Genomic DNA, 21,505 nt, shown 5'->3' with positions numbered 1-21,505 from the left:
CTACAGGAATGAGGAGGTCTGCTGAAGGCGCGCAGCTGTCGTGCATTGAGAGGTTTGCGTCTTTAATAAACAGTTTGTGTTTGAACAGTAAGAATGATTAATAAATCCATATGAAACAGTCCCTTAAAAGTCACGTCTCGCTTTCAGTTTCCGGCTTTGGCACATTTTGCACTCACACACAAGCGTACCGTGCCAAAGCCCAAGAGAATTGCATGCCTGAGCCCGATTTAGCGCACTCACACTTCTCAAACGATCCGGGAAACGGGCCTGGGCATGGTACGGATGGCATAGTGTGAGTAGGCCCTTACAATCCACTCATCCTGTGATCATCTGTAGAAGCATTGTCTGTAAGTTTATTATCTGTTTGTGTTCATATTCTATCTCAGAAATTGTTATGTACATAGATAACTATAGCTCATTTTATATACATCTTTTTACATAGTTTCACTCTGTTTCAACATACTCAATGTGGCATGGAATAAAGCAGCATTCTCCCACAATCTCACGTGTTGGAAAGAGTTTATCTGTCCGTCTAACTTTGGGAAGAGAGACGCGGGAGTGAGGGCAGAACAATTGTTATTTTTAATTGGGTTGAAAAGGGAAAATGTACAATATTAATGTAAAGGTTTCCATTTCATGTATTGTACTATTTTTAGCCAAAGGCTAGTTTTGCGCAGTCCCTTGGCAGGTGGTCATAATTATAGCTGAACATAAAAGCTTATACTATATATCAATATTTATACACAATCTATAAAGTAAATCTTCACAATCAGAAACACAAAGAACAATAAAAATAGTCATTAGCCCCTTTCACACAGTGATACCGGTAAATATCTGGAAAATTTCCGGAAAGACTTTACCGGTATATTGAAAAAAGCGCTGTTCACACAGGCGAGGACGTTACGGAAATTTTCCGGAAAAGAGCATTCACACATCCATTCCAAAATACCGTTAAATTCTGACATCATTCACCACAAATGAGCTTTAAACGGCTGCGCTTGTATTTGTAAACATTTGACTAAATTACAAACTCTGTGGATGATCAATATTGTGAACAACTTTCGCAGGATCACTTACGCATGTCGAGATGTTCATAATATGTGCGTGTGCAGGCGCTCATAGGCGCACGCAAAGCTTGAAGGTAAACAAACAACGGCTTATCATGAGCATCTCATCGATGATTATTTACACAGTTGGCATTAAGAAGAACATATAAACGTGATCTGACTAACTTCTAGCAGCTAAATGTATCTGGAAAAATATTCAAAGGCTTTTATCCTCACAAACTGCGCGGACGTAAATGCGTCTGACTGTTGTGATTGGCTAAAGCAGACGTCTCACGTCAGCACATTCTAGACGTGCACGCGCTTATTACGGGAATCTTCCTTCTGCATTCACACAGCGCAGCATTCCGGCAAATTGCCGGTAATGTTACAACTTCTCTTTCCGGAAAATAGCCAGAATGAATTTACCGGTATTTTCAAAAAGGACCTGTTCACACATACAACCTTTCCGGAAAAGTCTGTATGTGTGAAAGGGGCTATTAAAGCATGTGTACATAGTGTACATACATAAGATTTCAGTTTACGTTTAAAAATATCAATAGATGTGCACATATACTCTGGAAATATTCTAAGAAGCGGGTTCTAGTGAATGGTAGCTGAAAAAGATGATAATCCAAAAGTAGAGAGATGAAAAGGGACAACACAGACATCCCAAGTCTCCCGGAAGTTGCGGGAGTATCCCTCAAATGCATAGACACTCCCGCAAATAAATGATAATCTCCCGGAAATCGCGCGTCTCCTGCCCGGTCCTTAAATACGTTGCACACCCCTCACTCCACTGCATCCCACCTAACGGTAGCTCTTCAGGTACGTCATGCGCAACTCACCCCTCACCGCTCTTCAAGTAGGTCGCACGCAACTCTCACCGCTCTTCAGGTATGTCGCGTTGCAACTCCCACCGCTCTTCGGGTACGTCGCGCGCGCAACTCCCACCGCTCTTTGGGTACATCTCGCAGGCACATGCCCCCCTACTCCCCCCCCCCCCCCCCCCACATACACACAAACCTACTCAGATACTTTGCTCACTCAACCAACCCAATCCCCCCACCCCCAAACAACCAACATCCCGCTACCTCCAACAATTTAGCTCTGTACCCCCGGGAAATGACTTTTTCCAACTTGGGATGTCTGACAACACATTGAGTATGTTTACATGGACACCAATACTTTTAAATACGATAAAGGCAATACTCTGATTAAGAGTCTACTATGTAAACAGAGATTTTTGATTACCTTAATCCGACTGAAGTCATAATTGTAGTAAACACAAATCGAATTAAGTCATGTGCAGTATTCCTCTATTTCAGTCGCATTATTGACAGACGTAAACATCTTAATCAAAGTACTACCACCATGTAGGACTTTTTGTCGCATTTTAGGCCAGGATACGCCATAAGCGTATGGCTGTTTGATGTAGATGATGATCTAGTAGATCTTACAGGATCTACAAAGTAAATATGCAAAAAAACAAAACAACAACAAAAAAAACTGTAGTATAGATTAGTAGAACATTAGCAAAGAAAGGACTAACTGAGCAACTATTTAAAAATAGTTGCTCAGTGAAGTTGAATCTGATCTGGTTTGTTTCAAAGGTTGACCCCGGTATCCGCTCCATGATGGCTCTGCAGCAGGAGCGCGGCAGCACCTCCTACAGTGAGCTCAATTCTGAGATGAACAATAAAACCAGCACTCAGATACTGGAGAGCAAAGCAGAAACCATGAAGTGGAGCCGAATGCCCGGACAGGTTTTAGTTATTTGCTTTATCAGTGTAAGTTGGGGTCAGTTATCTTTTTAATTAGCCTAATTATTTTTGACATTGTTTGTTTAAGGTGTGCCGGATCCCAAATAAGCCAATGCACTCTTTCCGTGGAGGTCAGATGGGCTGCTTTACTCTCTGTTTCTCACATGATGGACGTGCGCTAGCAGCTGCGTGTGCAGATAGAGATGCTTTTCCTATCATAAGTGAGTATAATGTGACTACATGTTGTCTTTTCTCTGTCTTGCATTTTTGTTAAAGGGATAGTTCCCCCAAAAATTTCAGAGATGCTCTTCTGCAGACATCAGTTGTAACGAGTGATTATCTGAGTTACTGATGCCTTTCTATCAGATCGGTCTGGCCATTCTCCTCTGGCATCAACAAAGCATTTACACCCACAGAACTGCCGCTCACTGGATATTTTCTCTTTTTTGGACCATTTTCTGTAATCCCTAGCGATGGTTGTGTGTTAAAATCCCGGTAGATGAGCAGTTTCTTATAGTGATGTGACGTTGTGCGCCGAGGCTTTGAAGCATGTATCAAAAAAACGATGCATCTCGCAGTGAAGATCAGTGACGTCTGATGTGAGCTTCATTTTCGCCTATACCCACGTGACTGCTTCGAATTTGGATTCAAAGGTTTAAACACCCTAATGTGTTAGTAAAGTGTATAGCGAGAGATTGGGCATCGATTACATACATTTCTACAGTTTCAAAGCACTGCACCGGTCCCACACACCAGCAATTAAACTATAATACAATAGCAATTTATAGTAAAAAAGGTTTTGAACCACACTAAAGTGTATTAGCGTATTTTTTTACAATGATCTTTAAAGAAAACCCCTGCATATCGTAGTATAGTGTAAGTATTTAATAGAGACCAGCTGGCGAGTGCAGCCTAAATGCATCCCTCATCTAGCTTCCTCCTTAGAGCATTCGCCTACCATGCAGGAACCGCTGGTTTGATCCCCGCTTGGAATGGGACTAGTTGAAATATGAGAAGTGTAAATGCTTTTGAATACCTCGGATTTTACTACAGTCATCGGTGGTGTAATGTAAAATACCTTATGTGTAAAAAACTACAGTAATTGAGTAATTTGTTTATATTACTGTTATTGTATTACTACATGAATGAGTTGGTCAGTTGTGAACATTTGACATTATTACAAAACAGTGCTTTCCTACACTTTAACCAGCAGAGGTCCTCATCCAGCTCTGATTTAGAAAGCTTCGTGTAACAAACCTTTTTCCGATACATTTGAGTCGAGCGCTTCACTGGTTCAGAAAGCTTCATTTCTCCATCATTAGTTTCAGACCAGCCCATCTGGCACCAACAACCATGCCACGTTCAAAGTCACTTAAATCACCTTTCCTCCCCATTCTAATGCTCAGTTTGAACTGCAGCCGATCAGCTTGATCATGTCTACATGCCTAAATGCATTGAGTTGCTGCCATGTGATTGGCTGATTAGAAATTTGCGTTAACGAGCAGTTGGACCGGTGTCAACTTATCATTACAGTTAACAATTGCTCTGAACATACCATATTTACAATAGTTGCACTTCAAATGGCACACTATGTACTTATACACTCAACCATGTAGTGTAGAAATGGGTTTAGTGTCGTCCTAAATAGACACTAATGTTTTTTACTAGACAGAAATACAAACCATTTCCCAGACAACGTTTAACAGCTGCCAAATAGTGAAACAAATGCTCAAACTACCAAATTGTACCAGTCATGAGTATAACAGCATTCACCATTGGGAATGTAATCACTTACATAGGAGAATTTTGCTTGCACAATCCAAAATAAATAATGAAATCCTTAGTGCCTAATAGCTCCTCCCCTTCTGCAATGTGACCGTTGAGAGCTTGAAGTATTCAACATTTCACACTTCTGTTTAACGGCTGAATAAGTCTTTTATCCAGGTATTTAAAGTGCACTTATTCTTTTAGTGCACTATTTATACCAGTGGTTCTCAACTGGTTTGGCCATGGGACCCACATTTTTACATGGTCATGAAATCTCAATACAAAATTTTAGGAACTAAAATATAATTTTGGGAATTATAATTAATTTGTATTTATTTGTTAACATATACAAGTAATGACAGATAAATGATGAGAAAATCACCAAGATTAACAAATAAACACTATTTTATTATTGTAATTTAACAATATAAAAAATTTAAATTACAGAAAATATTACACAGTAAAAACGACAAATGTTTAGTTTCTAAAAGTGCTCTTGTGAGAGCTCCTCACTACATATGGCGCACTGAGGTTTTAAGACTTTTTTGTCGTCCATATATGTAAATCCATACTTGACATGTTCGGGGTCGTACTTGCGCTTCGATATATTTGTTGCTATAATTAAATGAAATTTCACATGTCAAACGGTACGGTTGTTCCCACAACAATTGTTGTTTTTTTGACCACACACTCTGCGACCCACTAAAAATGTTCCCGCGACTTTTGGGTGTGACCCACCAGTTGAGAAACACTGATTTATACTACAAAATGGCTTAGAATTTTGCATAAGTATGCAATTTGTGATGCACCTAATGTTTTTGTTGTGTTGGTCTGTACTTTTAGTATATGAGATTCCATCTGGGAAAGTTCTGTCATCTTTTAATGGCCATCTGAGTGTGGTTTATGATCTCTGCTGGTCCAGAGATGATAAAGGCCTGTTAACTGCATCCTCTGATGGAACAGTGAGGTAAAAACATTTGACAATTTTAAAAGATCATAATACCACCTCATTATAATATGTACCTCATAATTACATGTCAATGTTTTTCCCTTTCAGAGTGTGGAATGTTGAACGTCTGCAGACTCTTGCGCATAAAACTCTTCCGCACCCTTCATTCGTGTACTGTGCCAAGTTCCACCCTCAAGCCCAGAGTCTGGTGGCGACGGGGGGTTACGATGGCGTGCTGCGAGTCTGGAACGTAGATGTACAAGATGTGAATGGACAACTTTTGCAAGAGTTTGACGGACACAAGACTTTCATCAACACTCTGTGTTTTGACCCTGAAGGTACAGAGGAAATTGATGGTTTAATACCTGAATGGATGTTAAAGCTGTGATATGAGACTATAGTGATGTGTTGGTCTTTACACAGGGAGCAGAATGTTTTCCGCTGATAATTCCGGACTCATCATTGTGTGGGGAACGAAAGTTATGCCTGGGTCTCGCCGTGGAGCAACCAGTCAGTGGAGCATTGAGAGGGTAACAGTTTTCAATTATTGCACAGAAGTTAAATATTCATTAAAAAGATGAACATTTCCTGACTATTTACTCTCACTCAACTGGTTGAAATGTAAACGTTTATGAGTTTCTATCTTCTGTTGAACACAAAACTAAATATTTTGAAGAATGTTGGAAACCATTGACATCCATACACTGCAAAAATGCTTTTCTTACTTAGATTTTTTGTCTTATTTCTGGTCCAAATATCTAAAAACTCTTCAATCAAGCATATTTTTCTAGACAAGTAAAACATACTGTCCTATTTTAAGATATAATATGCCAAAATTTAAATAATCTGCCAATAAAGTAAGCAAAATAATCTTATGTCAAAAGGAAAAACTAGATTATTTTGCTTGTTTTAAGGAAAAACTCATTTAATATTGGCATATTATTTCTGAAAACAGGACAATATGTTTTGCTTGCCTTGAAAATTCTTCTTGATATAAGAACTTTTAGATATTTGGACTAGAAATAAGACAAAAAATCTAAGAAAAGCATTTTTTGCAGTGTAGTAGAAACAAAAATACTAGAGGTTGATGGCTGTTTTTCTCTCTCATCATAACAGTGTTTAACAGACGGAAGAAACTCAAAGTAGAGATCTGCGCGGGACTAAATTTTGAATCCCGCTCCCGCCCGCATCCGCCAGGTTTTAGCCCGAACCCGACCGCTCCCGCTTATATTAAGCACTTGTTGTCTCGCTGCCCGCCCCGCCCCGTTTTCTATCCGCTGCGCCCGATGCCGCTAAAGAGCGGGGGGAGAACAAAACCGAAAATCACCCAGTTATACAGTCCAGACAGCTGTCTGTATAAACACACACACGCACAGCACCAAGCACACACACAGAGACAAAGCTTTCTCTCTCTCATTCGCGCGCGCGCCCACTAACACACACACACACACACACACACACACACACACACACACACACACACCTCTCATTCGCGCGTGCACATACATATACACACACACACACACACACACAGCAACAAACAAGCTAAACACAGCATCGCGCTATTTCATTTACACACATACATATGCGTGCTCACTCGGGAGTCGGGAGCGATATTGCTAGACAGCCCGCTCCAGTCCCAAATTAAACCCATTACCGACGGCTCCCGTGATTTATTCGGAAATTTATACCCGCGCCGTAGAAATCTGGTCGAGTCCTGCGGCGCCCGCAGGAATGCAGAGCTCTAACTCAAAGCTCAGGTGGAAGATTAGTAAATGATGTCTTATGTGAACTGTCCCTTTAAAAAAAATCAACTGAGGGTTGAAATACACTATATTAATATATTTTAAAACGCTGCGCACCAAGCAATTTTGTGTTCAATAGACGTCTAATAGACATCTAGCTTGGATGTTTTGGCTAAAACAAGGCTAAATTTGGGCTGTCAGTGAAAATAAATAATAAATGTTCAAGAATAACCCAAAATGAGATCAAATAGACTTATTATACTCACTTGGTGTGTGTAATTATTTATTGAAGTGTATTTGATGACTAGTCTAGTTTTGGCTATTATACTAGATTTTTACTCGCACAGAGCCCAAATATAGCCTTGTTTTAGCAAAGACGCTTTTATTTAGACATCTATTAGACATCTTTTAAACACAAAAGTAGTAATCATTGTTAAAAACCCCACAAGGAAACATTTCTCCACAAATATTTTTCCTTTTTAATCTCCCATTATTTTTTTTGGTTATCTGTTGGAATGGAGAGATCATTTCATGTTTAATTCTCATGATAAATATCTGTTTTTCAATTTAGTTTATCCGGCAAAGAAATGCAGTTTGTTATTATGGGCATCAACCTTCTTGCATAATGTGGATGTCTTAAATATTTACACTACTTCTATTTAAGAAACCTACTAACGATTCACATTAGAAGTCAAGTGACTTTTAGCAGATATGGACACATCTTTGGCACTGTGTTAATGACCTCCTTTGACTCCTCATTGACTACTGCCTGACATGACTAGATTCCCTGTATTCCCTTTTCTACTTTTTGTGTATCAGAGGCTATATTTGTATGTTCATGAACATTGAATCACACATTTACTGACTTGGTAAAATGTAACTTTAAGATTACACACTCTCACACTTTTAAATTATCAAATTGACAATTATGGAGAAACCTGTCTTGTTGTTGTAAAATTCTAAATATCAAACAACTATCAAATATGTCTGACATTTAAAAAAAAAAATGCCTGTACCCATTATACACTGTGAAATCTATCAACTCCAACTGGCTAAAATCTGCATAGACATCTTCAATAAATCAGTTCAAAATTGTGATTTAAAAGTTGTGTATTGTATTCAGCCTAAAAGCAATGTCAATTTATTATCATTTATTTTTTATTTGCAGGAAATTAAAGAGGCAGATCTGAACGGAATATCCATTAACTCATTGGAGGTGCATCCAAATGGACGAAGACTCTTAATTCATGCCAAAGACAGTGTTTTGAGGGTCATGGATTTGAGAATGTACGTTTTGTTTTTGTTTTTAATTAATGTGCAGAACTGAACATTATTTAGAAATTATTGAGATTAAAAGCAAGAATCTAAAAAAATCTAATCAGATAAAAATCTTACTTACAATTGTTTTTCCCTGTTACAGTCTGGCAGTAAAGAAATACATAGGTGCCACAAACTACAGGGATCGAATCAACAGTACGTTCACTCCTTGCGGAAGCTTCATCTTCGCTGGTAGTGAAGATGGACTGGCGTATGTCTGGAACTCTGAGACAGGTACAGAAAGTCTTGTGAGACATTCTGCAAGAAAAATCCAAGTGGAGGTCGAATTTGGAAATGTGTTTGTGCAGGTGACCAGGTTGCCGTGTACTCGGAGCTGTGTTACTCATCTGCACTTCGAGCTGTAGTTTTCCACCCTCATGAGAACATGGTGGCCTTCTGTTGCTTCGGCCAAAACCAGCCCATCCATCTCTATCTGTATGACCTTAAAGGTAAGTCCTCCAAAAAAAAAAAATCACTGATGCCAGTTAAAGAGTTAGTTCAGCCAGAAATGAAAATTCAGTTAATTACTCGTTCTCATGTCATTCCCTCATTCATCTTCAGAACACAATTTAAGATATTTTAGATGAGATCAGAGAGCTCCCTTATCCTCCATAGACAGTGATGACGTTCAAAGTCCAGAAAAGAATCAAAAAACAGTCCATGTGAGGCTCCAAAATACTTTTGTGTAAAAACAAAAAATAGTTTTTATTTATTTGCAAATGTCTTCGACAATATTATGCTCGCATGTTATGTAGTGTTGCTTTCGTCAGTGAAATCTATGACAAAATATCTTTGTTTCTCCTCAAATTGATTGTGTTCATTTCATTCTGGCATTGTTTTGTGATGCTGTTTTATTTATTATTTTCCTTAATTGTTTTTATTTATTTTATTTATTTGGTTGTGTACTTTTAACAGGTTTGGTTGGTCAAACAAATGTTGTAAATTAAAATCAGAGCGTCTGGAATGTATGTGTTATTGAGTCTATAAGGTAACAGTATTATAATATGACGACTTTTTTTAAAATGGGTTTGTCTAAAAGAACAATTTTGGTTTCGTCTTTACTTTTATATACTTCTATTATGTTGACTGGATTAAATATAATTGCATTACTAAAAAGAGACTAAAATACAGTTTTCATCGACTTAAACTAGACTAAAATGTCATGAGTAGGGCCAGACAGAAACTGCAGACTTTGTTTGCTATTTCTGCGCAGAATATTGTGAAAAATCTGCGGATTTATGCGGAATGTTTTTGGGAGTGTTGTAATTAAAAACTTAATATGTTAAATTAAAAAAATATAAAGTTTTTAACTTTTAATGTTTACAATGCAAATCCTATTAGATCCATTTATTTGGTAAACACAGCAAATCTCTGATATAATATCTCTTCTATATACTTACTAAAAGACAGAAATGATTACTTTACAAACTGTATTGTAAGTAAATCATATGAACGTTTTCATATTAGTCAGTAATATTACTGAAATTACTTAAAAAAACTGAATAAATATAAATTTACACACATTTACACAAGTAAATATAGTCTCAAGGATGGACTAAAAATCTGTGGAAATCTGTAGATTTCTGCACGCAGATTCCACGTGGACCTAAATCATGAGTTTTCGTTGACTAAAATTAGTTATGGATAATTATGACTAAAATAAGACTATGTGCCCTAAAACTTGAATAGACTAAAGCCTATGAACGTGACAAAAACAAATAAAAACTAAAACGTCAGCTTCACACAAAGATCAGACTAAAACTAAAATAGGCTGCCAAATCAACACTAAAGTTGCGCTGCTGACTCTAATACATCAATACATCATAATGCTCATCCGATTGCTAAGTGTGACGTCACGTGAAGCGGCTTCCGAGTCCAATCGCTCTATCAAACTGTATGGAGAGACTTAACAAATGGTAATAATAAACATTTACAAAGCAATGTCATACTTTCGGAAATCATAATCACAATATATATATATATATATATATATATATATATATATATATATATATATATATATATATATATATATATATATATATATATATAGTTTAAGTCAAAATTATTAGCCACCCTTAATTATTCGCCTCCCGTTTATTTTTTCCCCAATTTCTGTTTAACAGAGAGATTTTTTTCAATACATTTCTAAACATAATAGTTTTAATAACTCATTTCTAATAACTGATTTATTTTATCTTTGCCATGATAACAGTAAATAATATCAGACAAAAAAAAGCTTAATTATGTTAACTAAAAAGCATTGTAACTAAAAACTTAAACTTAAAATAAAACTTCAAATAATAAATAAATTAAAATTAGACTTAAAATAATAGCTTTTTAACTTTTATTTAATGTTTACAATGCAAATCCATCTAGATCCACTTAATTGGTAAACAAAGCAAGTCTCTCATATCTCTACTAAAAGACAGAACATATTACTTTACAAACTGTATTGTAAATTCATCAATAGAACTTTTTCTTATTAGTCAATATTATTACTGAAATTAATTAAAAAACTGAATAAATATGAATTTAAACACATTTACACAAGTAAATAAGTATACTCAATGACGGGCTAAAAATTCTGTTCGCACAGATTCCGTGTGGGCCTAGTCATGGCTTGGCCAAGTGAATGGTGAACCTGTAACTGACAACCTGACTCGGGAGAGAAGACATGGGCGAACAGAGTCATATTTACAGTTTTTAGTGAACAAAAGTGTTCTTGGAGCTTGGCACGACTACAGTTGAAACACTGAATCACATGGACTGTTTTGACAATGTAGTAAACATCTCGGGCCATTGCTGTTTATGGGGGATGAGAGAGCTCTCCGATTACATCTAAAATATTTTAATTTGTGTTCTGAAAATACAGCAATGTCTCAGGCAATTGAATTGAGGGTGATTAATTCAATAGGATCTAACTGCAGACTTGCTTACAAGCAATCTCAGACACAATGCACTCAATGGAGCTAGTGACGTCCCTGTGAGGGCTAGGGCTACGTGTGCGCATTAAAAGCATTGCATGCAGCTCAGCATTGCATACATTGCATGGTTGTTTTGTAGCACACTTTTATATTACTGAATTGCCCAAAGTGCTAAACACAATCAATACTAATTAAAATAACAAATCACACAGCATATAACATTTAAAAGGCTCAAATGCGAATATGCAATTTCAGAAGGATTGTAAAAACAAGTAAAGTTGCAGCGTGTCTAATGTGAGGTGGAAGTTTATTCCAGCATTTTGGAGCGATAACAGCGAAAGTCCGATCCTTTTTCCACTAACCTAAAGTCCTTGGTACAGACAGATAAGACTGATCTGATGATCGTGTCTGCATTCAGACCCTTCTCGAGTAATAAGTAACATAATTAAACTTTTTGGGTGAACTAACAATTTAAGCGGTGTTTAAAAAACAAAGGTTATATGATTTCTACCATACTCAGTGGCTCAGATGGAGGTGGAGAGTTTGCGAGGCTGGAGTCGCTCAGAGAATCTGGACAGTAAGACGGGCAGGATTTCATCAGAGTTCATGAGCATCCAGAACCCCACGGCCACCAGCATGGACCGATTTGCCAACACTGCACGCATGTCCCTGAAGATGCAGCGGGTCAAACAGAAACTAGACTCTGTGCTGGTAAAAATGGTGATTTATAGAAAATGAAGCAAAATATAATTCAGTCAATAATAGATCAGTAACACAGCCATTTTCTTACAGGAGCCTCATCGCAGTTCCTCTAATGTGGACATGTATGAGCAAGGCAAGTAATGTATATGATGTATATTTGAAATTAAAGGGATACTTCGCCTAAAAACACTGATTTAAATTTTTTTAAACCTTTTTAAATTTCTTTCTTCTTTTGAACAAATATTCTGAAGAATGTTGGGGATAAAGGACACAAAAATATATTTCTTTTATAAGTCAATGGGTGTTTTTTTTTTTTATCCAACATTCTTCTTTCTTTTTGTTCAACAGAAAAAGGAAACTCAAAGAGGTTTGGAACAAGTTGAGAATGAGTAAATGACAGAAATTATTATTATTTTTGGGTAATCTGTCCCTTTAAGAAAATAAGATGTGTTGGTAACACTTTATAATAACTACACACTATAAATCATTTATTAAGCATTAGCAAATAGTGAATTCATTATCTGTTAAGCATTTACTCTACATTAATAAGCGTTAGTAAGCAGTTTATAACTGCAGCTACAAATGCTGTATTCTTGACTTACAAACAAATTTATAATGTGCTTAATAATTGTACTTTCATACTATGTTAATGATTTATTTTTCATTACTTAAGCAAGTATTGGATTATTTACAAGCCATTTGTATTTAAGAGTAGTTGAGGGTTTTTAGGATCATTCAGAATGAGTTAGTAAATGATTAATAAACTATTGAAATCAACATTTATATGTCTTATTATTCAGGCATATATTAATGGTTACTATGTATGTAAATAAATGCTTTATTAGCTCAACTTCATGCAGTTTTGTGACCTAATCTAAAGTGAGGACTATTCATGGTTTATAAATCCCTTATAAATGACAAATAAAGGCTCAGTTAAATTCTAAACAGGAAAAATTACATAAACTACATTATTCAAATGAAACTATACTTCAAATGAAAAACAAATATGCAACCTTATCTAAAATCAATGTAGAGTTTAAACATTGCATCTGAATATATTGTTAAATTATTATATTGTTGTTGTGTTATGCTGCTTTATGTCATATTTTGAAACTCATGTCATTTGGCAATGTTTAAACTTTACAGTAATTTTACTTTTTAGATAATATTGCAAAGAATATTGTTCAGTTGATTCTGAGCCTTTATTTATCATTTATAAAGGATTTATAAAGCATGAATAGTCCTCACTTTAGATTAGGTCACAAAACTGCATGAAGTTGAGTTAATAAAGCATATATTAACATATTAGTTAACTATTAGTATATGCCTAGATAATAAGACATATAAATGTTGATTTCAATAATTTATTAATCATTTACTAACTCATTCAGAATTTTTCTAAAAACCCTCAACTACTCTTAAATACAAATGGTTTGTAAAATAATGCGATACTTAATTTAGAAATGAAAAATAAATCATTAATAGAACATTTGTAGCTGCAGTTATAAACTGCTTACTAACATTTATTAATGTAGAGTTAATGCTTAACAAATAATGAATTCACTAGATGCTAATGGTTAGTAAATGAATTATAGTGTGTAGTTATTATAAAGTGTTACCGATGTGTTTTTAAAACAAGTGCAGTTAATTTTGTCTCTAGCTGTGTCTTGTTTCAGAAGCTGCATCCTCCAAAGGATGCAGACTTCAAGGGTAAATTCTTTGAAGTCCACACAGGCCGAACCAAGCATTTTGAAATGAGACGATCTAGCCTACAGAGGACAGTTCTCGTCACTTACCAACCATAATGGCTGCCGTTAATAAGCTTTAATACAATTTGTAATGACTTTTTTCCCCAAAGTGATTTAAAAAAACTTATTGTAAGCGATCTAAAGGCAAAACAAGGTTTACAAAAGCTGGAAATATATTTCCTTTGATCCATACATGTACACATAAGCAAACTCTATAAAAATCACTCTTTAGTAAGACATGTCAGACTCTTTTGTTTTTTTTAACAAGAGTTTAGATATCAAAGTAAAATAAACCTAACTCATACATTTAATTCAGAGTTTTCTTTTAAAAACGCCCTGCCGTTATCAGCGCGCAATTAATCTTAGGAGGTTTGAGCTTGTGTCCTTCATTACCTGGAAAATACAGGGCACATTTTGAGGCTGACTTGAAGGAGCCTTTAATTTATTTTTTTTTAAATAAGAGAGCCTTCGTCGCGCCATGATGACGCAGCTCCCTTCGAAGGATGCAGCCTCTGAAATGAGACACAGCTTGTGAATCTTTTATTTGTTATTTTCTTTAAAGGTGGAATGTCTTCCTTGGGAAGGAGTATAGAGGTGAATATTACATCATTTCTACTTGGTTCACTATATATTATATTGCAGTTAGCATGTTGAATTTAAAGACAAATAGTTGTAATTTTAATAAAAAGTTTTAGTTGAATAAAATTATTAAAGGAGCTTCTATTTATACCGTTTACGTGATGATTAAAAACGTTTGCCGTTACATTGAAATGAACTACAGCAGTAGTTCTGCTCTGTAATACTAAACTGAGCTCTTGTTATTGTTTTTTTTCAGGGCCTGAACTCATATCTTCCTCCTCCATCTCTACTGTCTCCTCACTCTAAACTGCAGATGTCTTCTTCACTGAGCGCTCAGCTTATTCCTCAGGCCACACTGACCTCACACACCAGTATGAGCGTTACCTTTAATCATTTTAACCTCACCTGTATATGAATTTAATGGACATGGACATGTACGTACATGAAGAAACGGTTAGCGATCTGATGTTAGAATTTAACATTGCTTTTTCTGGGTTAATTTACTTGACCCAGCTGCAAAGACGTTCATTACTAGGTACCGTAAATATCAATATTGTGTGACATAGATAAAATGTATGTAACCCACTAGCGCGAGTCATTTTTACATTGGAACTGATATAGCGCAATAATGAACTTCTAAAAATAAACAGGGCATCTCAATAGTGGAATAAAAAAAAAAACATTTAACAGTAATTTGTTGTCATTATACAAAATAATAAATTTTTTTCTATAAAAGTCTTCAAAGCAAATTTAAATAAATCTTATTAAATTAGATTTTTAAATGACAGCTAGCAATGTTCTTGAGGATGTTGTTGTTGCATTTCATATCTTATAATTTTATAATTATGAAAATTAATTATTTCTAATAATTATCCCCCAACCCACAGAAATAAATAAATAAAATTAAGTCTTTTAATTTAATTAATTAATTTTTGAAAACATGAGAGCCCTGAATAATCTTGTAAACTTTAAATATTAATCGTGTTTAGTTTGTTTCCTAAGTACTTAAAAATACATGAAATGATTGAAGTCTTCTGCTCTCACAGGTGGTTACAGTCAAGCCGGACAGCCAATCAGAAGAGCTCCATCCCTCAGACAGCAGAAAGTAAGTCACTGTCATCTATTTTTGTTTGACTTTATGTAAAACTTTTATTCAGGAAGGCTGCATTAAATTAGGTGACATTAGAGAAATTAATAATACTCCAAAAGATCAGTTTCAAACAAATCCTGTTCTTTTTTTTATCAACAAACCTGCATGTTATAATACTTTCTTAAGGATCCTGTGACAATAAACACAGGAATAATGGTCCTAAAAATTCAGCTACAATAAATGAATATATATATATATATATATATATATATATATATATATATATATATATATATATATACAAATTAAGACTTTCTGTATAGAAGTGTCTTAAAAATGTCTAGTCAAATATTATTTACTGTCATCATGGCAAAGAGAAAATAATTATATTTTTAGTTAATTATATTTTTAATTATATGTTTAGTTAATTATATTTTTAGTTATTATATGTGTTGAAAAAAAAACTTCTCTCAGTTAAATAGATATTAGGGACAAAATAAACAAGCGGTCTAATAATTCAGGGGGGCTAATAATTCTGACTTCAACTAGAGACTTTGGCAAAAGGTTAGTGAACTTATTAGTTTTAGGTTGTATGAAAATATGTATTTAGCAATTTAGACAAGTTAGATTTGCTGATGTTTTCTGAATGTTAGATCTTACACTTTCTAATTAAAGATTATTCTATTAACTAATCTTAATATTTTATAGTATAAGATCTGTGTTTTTGATTAAAGATGAATTAGTTTTGCTGATGTGTTATGTATGTCACACTTTCTAAATGAAAGATTATGGTAATGTTCACAGAGTTTCCATGATTATGAATTCTCTCAACAAGTAGAGACAGATTTGGGTCAAGCTCATCAGACGGTAAGCGTTAATTTGCTTTAATTATATGCTGACTAGTATTACTTTTGACATTAGCTCAATTTCTGTCGTCCTTTCTGAAATATTCTCCAGGTTGTGTCTTTATACGAGTACAGAGCCAATCGGTCGGACGAGCTGTCGATGCGCCGCGGTGATGTGATTCATGTGCTGTATAAAGACAATGACAGCTGGTGGTTTGGCCGACTGGTCAGTGGGCAGGAGGGATATTTCCCAGCATCTTATGTGGCTGATGAAGGTTTGTGAATAGGGTTTGTTAACAGAAAGTCCATTTATTTTACATCATGTTGTCTAAATTCATGTGCGTTTTTCCATAGGGAACTTTGATGAGGAGCTGTCAAGAGCTTTAGAAGCACAACCGTCACTGATAGATCAACCTGAGGAAGCAGACCATGCAACACCAGTTCAGGTAATAACATGAGGATCTTTTAAAAGGTATTTATTTTCCCTAGTCAGTGTTCGCAACGAAAGCAGCAGAGATTTTTTTATATCTCAAAGCACTGCTTCATGTTCTTCTGCTCATGATCACGCGTAGAAGAAGCAACGCTGTTTTTTTCCAGACAAAATCTAATTGATTTTAGGCTTTCTATCAGTGCAAACTGGAAATTGAGGGTGTGTGACTTCATTAGCATCAACACATGCTTCATCTCACTGGCAGTGATGGGATATTCTGATCATTTTACCAACTTGGAATAGTGTGATGTGCAAATCTTTTTGTTTATTTGGCCAAAATATAAAATTGTTACGAGTGGCTTATGAACACATCTATAAACAGCCCAAATGTTGATCACAATACAAGTCAAAAAGAATGCTATAAAAATAGAAAATAAGCATTCATTGTTTACTTGAGAAGTTTGTCTCCGATTAGCTCAGCCCAAAACTGTCAAACTGAAGACATATCACTCAAATAGTTTTGAATGGGCAAAAGTTTAACGGTCACTATGGCGAATGAAGCCCCAGTGGGCAGGAGGGAGGGCCTACTAGAATTTCATGGTTCAGGATCGGTAGAGCTAGGCGTCGATGAATTTGCTCTTCAGTGTTTGGACTCTCAGTAATGATTTCAAACCATACTGAACTGAGCTAAACTGAACTGAACTTAAACACTAAAAACTGAACCACCCTGATCCAGTTACTATGACCATTTATGTGAAGCTGCTTTGACACAATCTACATTGTAAAAGCGCTATACAAATATAGCTGAATTGAATTGAATAGACCAGCAGCCAATCATCGATCGCTACAGATTGATGATTCTCCGGGGAAGGGGCTCAATCTAGGGTTTCCGCAGGGTCTTAAAAAGTCTAAAATCTAAAAATTTTATAGAATTAAATTCGCTGTTTTATTTTTGCACAGGTCTTATTTTTCCGATGTCCATGTAATGCTTCATCTACTGCTCATTTAAATTCTTTGTTGTTGTTGCTTGGTTTTCGTGGTGTTGTAGTTTTTTATTTCACTAGTCCAAATGTAATTTGCGGTACTTCAACTACAAATGAGACTAACATGCAATAGCCAATCAGCTTTCTGTTATTGAACTCGAATGTGACATCATCGCTGTGTTTGCGGAGGTTCGCTTTGGATGCACGCAACATTATTTTGGGTGGCGACTCGAGAAAAACAGTTTGCGCGGTGCCGCATTTGATTTGAAGATTAATCACTTTGAAGAGATTTTGTCTAAAACAGATCCGTGATCATAGAGATAACCAGATGACCAATAATTCTTGGCCAGAAATTGCAACAGCCATGGCAAAGAAGGAAAGTTGTTGTAAAAGTTTGGAAAAACCTGAAGGATATGTTTGTTAAAGCCAAAAAGAGAGGGTATGCAAAATTGGAGACCCAGGTGGTTTTAATATTACAGAATATGATTTTCCACCATTAATAGGTTTTACACTGATGTGTGTATATATATTACAATTGTAATATATAAATGTAATGTAATAAATGTAATGGCTACAAAATAAAATTAAGTAACATTATTTCTTTGATAACTGGAAAGGAATATTTAAACCTATCGGTTTACAATACACTGATGCTCTATTTCTAGGCTTTATTGGTGATAATGGTCAGGAATGTTGGACCATTATTGTGTTTTTAGCTTATAAGTAGAGGAAAAAAACTAGCCAGACAGTAATGTGTGAATTGTTGGGTGGGCAAAATAAAAAAATAAAAAGTAAAAAACATCAGTATTTTTTAGTAAGTGTACTTTTTTTTTTCTTTTATTCTTGCCATAATAAAAAAATATAATTGTAGAGCAAGTCATGTTTTGTTGTCATTAATATTTAACTTTAACAGGTAAAACTGTCCGAAATATGAACAAAAGCAAGTGATGCATCAAAGTTTGATTTTAAAAAAATCTTCATAATCATTATTAATAATTATAAAAATAATAAAATATAACTAGTTTAAAATCTTGAAAGATGTTAATGATATGACGTAGTTCCGGAAACTTCCTACTTCTCTGTTTATCCGTCTGTCTTCACGGTCAGTTTCTTTTGACTGGCCCCTGTCGTTTTAAAGAATATCACAACAGCGAACACATCAGTTATAAAAGCCTCTTCCGTTTCGTGAGATGTGCGATGCGGTGCCAGGTGAACGTGTAAATCAGGCTTAAGATGTTTTTTTTTTCCTGTAGTTCAATAGTGCATCTAACCTGTCTTTAGTACTGTTTAATTTGAATACATTTATTATTATATTTATATTTTCTCCTTATGAATATGCGTGTTTTTGATATTGTGATCTAAGTCTTAAATTTAATACTAAATGGTCTTAAAAAGTCTTAAATTTGACATTATGATATCTGCAGAAACCCTGTCAGTCCAGCCGTGTGTTTTTACAGTTTTTTTTTGCAGTTATGAGCATTCTGGGGTTGGCAAACGAACTGCAGTCTCCTGCTTTTCATGTTAAATTTCATGTGTTTTATTATAATACTACTCACTAGTTAACATTGCTTATTTTTCTGGATTTAAACATTCTTCAAAACCTTTGGGATAATGTAAATTGATCATTTGTACACCCTTTTATCGTGACGTTTATCGTCAGCAGTTTTTTAGATGCCACGCGATTTTCATTTTCATTTAGCAGAGTGAACGCACAAAAATTAGCCATTAGTGAATATAACAATTAACAAATACTCAAATTACAGTAATTAAGTAGTTTTTCTTAAGAACTGTAATTTACCAACTACTTTTAAAATGTTTACCTTTGTAGGCGCGGCTATGCGCGGCTATGCCGATCCTTCGCCTCTCTCTAAACCATGCTTTTCTGTTAAAACTCTCTTACTGTCCAATCCAATAAAGGTAAAAACACCAAAAAAAAAAAAAAGTCTGCTTTTACTTTCACTTGAGTATATTTTTAGAGCAGTATAGATACTTTCACTTCTTTCCTTCAACCTATAGTCACTACTTTGTTTTCTTGTCTATGGGATTAGAAAACATTCAACGTAAAATGAACCAAATATCAACGTCTAATAATGTTACAGCTTGACTTGTCTATTAGATGTTGGATTTTGGTTGACATACCTGACAAATAAAAGTCAGTATTTGACGTCAATATGCCGTTGGTTTAAGATGTTGGCTTGGCATTGGATTTTGGTCACTTTCTAAAATCAACCAAATATCAACATCATTTGACGTCATTATTAGACATCAAAATAATGTTGTCATTAGATGCTGGCTAGACATTGAATTTTGGTCACCTGACATCGCAACCTAAATCGAACCTAATATTAACGTCTTCTGACGTGTGCCTGCTGGGCAATAGCTAAATGTACAACAGAATATTACGTTTACACACATTCACAAATTACATGTTAATGCATCAGCTTTTAAAAGCGCAATACTCACTACTATTGATTACTTTTAAAATAGCTACTATTTACTCATCCTTTGAGTAATATTTACAACAGATACTTTTACTTGCACTACATTTTTCAAGTGGTGCTCGCTGCAGAGCCATTTGAGGAGAGCTGAGCTCCAGCGAGGGGGAGCTTAAGCTTGAGCTCCACCTTTTTTGCACTTCTTCTACGAGTGATGTCACTGGGGGTAGGGTTAGGGGTGGGGTTGGTGTACGCATTAAAACAGCTTACAGGAGGAGGAGCAACAGCTCATGCTCCCCCTCGCTGGAGCTCAGCTCTCCTCAAATGGCTCTGCAGCGAGCACCCTCTCACATTTTTAGGCAAGTAATGGTACTTAAGTATGATTTTTCAGTACTCTTTCAACCACTGAAATTAGCCCCTGACTTTAGATGGCTCTTAATGATCTTGAAAGTCAGGAAAGAAAAGTGAAATGAAACTCACCATCAACTCCTATCAAATCTCCACTCCTACTGACATTATTGTAGTTGTGTTTATCATACAGCTTTGTGTTCAGACACCAATGATAAAAGCAGCTCCACATTCTTCATGCCTCAGGGCATCTTCTTCATTAAATGAAAGTAAAACTGGGATCAGCTCCACTGTTTTGCACTTGAGTGCCTCTAAGTGGTGTTTCTGTAAATGCAGCAGCTCCAAGCACATGAACAAAAGTCCCAATCTGATTGGTGGATAAGACTGGTGAAAAAACGAGCATGAGGCATTTCTATAAATATGACGCTTTTACACCTAATGGTGTAAAATTGGTGCTTTTTGTTTAGTCACAAAGCGTTAAACCTCACCATCACCTGGAGTGAACAGCCCTTTAGTCAGCAAAAATGTATGACACCATTCTAATGGTTTTTAGATATTTAAATAAAAAAAGGTTGTGCTTTTAATCTTTCAGTGTTTTTGGGTTCTGTCGACTTCTTTAAAATCACTGATCATGATAATGTGTTTTATTTTGACCCTGATGTTTCAGATGTCCGCAGCCATCAGTGCCTCTGGAGAGCTGAAGATCATCTCAGAGCTGGACACGGATGCTGAAGCCTCCTCCACCACGTATGAATCCAAACGTCACGTCTTCTTGTCATTTATGCATCAATTGTACACGTATTATTCATATTAGTTTCTTCACTTGTTTTCTTC

The 21,505-nt window shown here is 35.5% G+C and overlaps 1 protein-coding gene across 3 annotated transcripts in view; it reads left to right on the top strand.

The window, feature by feature from the left end:
* The window catches only part of ahi1 (Abelson helper integration site 1), a 38,016-nt gene that overhangs the window by 16,079 nt on the left and 432 nt on the right, over positions 1 to 21,505 (top strand). The window contains exons 10-26 of one of the 3 annotated variants that reach the window (XR_015512683.1): positions 2,657 to 2,809; positions 2,895 to 3,027; positions 5,417 to 5,540; positions 5,631 to 5,860; positions 5,946 to 6,052; positions 8,436 to 8,554; positions 8,688 to 8,818; positions 8,893 to 9,033; positions 12,032 to 12,222; positions 12,304 to 12,346; positions 14,524 to 14,555; positions 14,797 to 14,911; positions 15,587 to 15,645; positions 16,339 to 16,497; positions 16,588 to 16,750; positions 16,830 to 16,921; positions 21,339 to 21,418. Coding sequence is in view for 1 of the 3 variants with exons in the window: in NM_001319989.1 (NP_001306918.1) it covers positions 2,657 to 2,809; positions 2,895 to 3,027; positions 5,417 to 5,540; positions 5,631 to 5,860; positions 5,946 to 6,052; positions 8,436 to 8,554; positions 8,688 to 8,818; positions 8,893 to 9,033; positions 12,032 to 12,222; positions 12,304 to 12,346; positions 14,524 to 14,555; positions 14,797 to 14,911; positions 15,587 to 15,645; positions 16,435 to 16,497; positions 16,588 to 16,750; positions 16,830 to 16,921; positions 21,339 to 21,418 (1,976 nt within the window). In the remaining 2 variants the exon portion in view is untranslated. 3 annotated transcript variants of the gene reach the window in all.

Source organism: Danio rerio, chromosome 17 (assembly GCF_052040795.2).
Source record: "Danio rerio strain M-AB ecotype USA chromosome 17, GRCz13ab, whole genome shotgun sequence".
In the NCBI taxonomy this organism is placed as follows: domain Eukaryota; kingdom Metazoa; phylum Chordata; class Actinopteri; order Cypriniformes; family Danionidae; genus Danio; species Danio rerio.
Note: the sequence above shows the minus strand (reverse complement) of the source record. Positions and strands in the feature narration are given on the sequence as shown.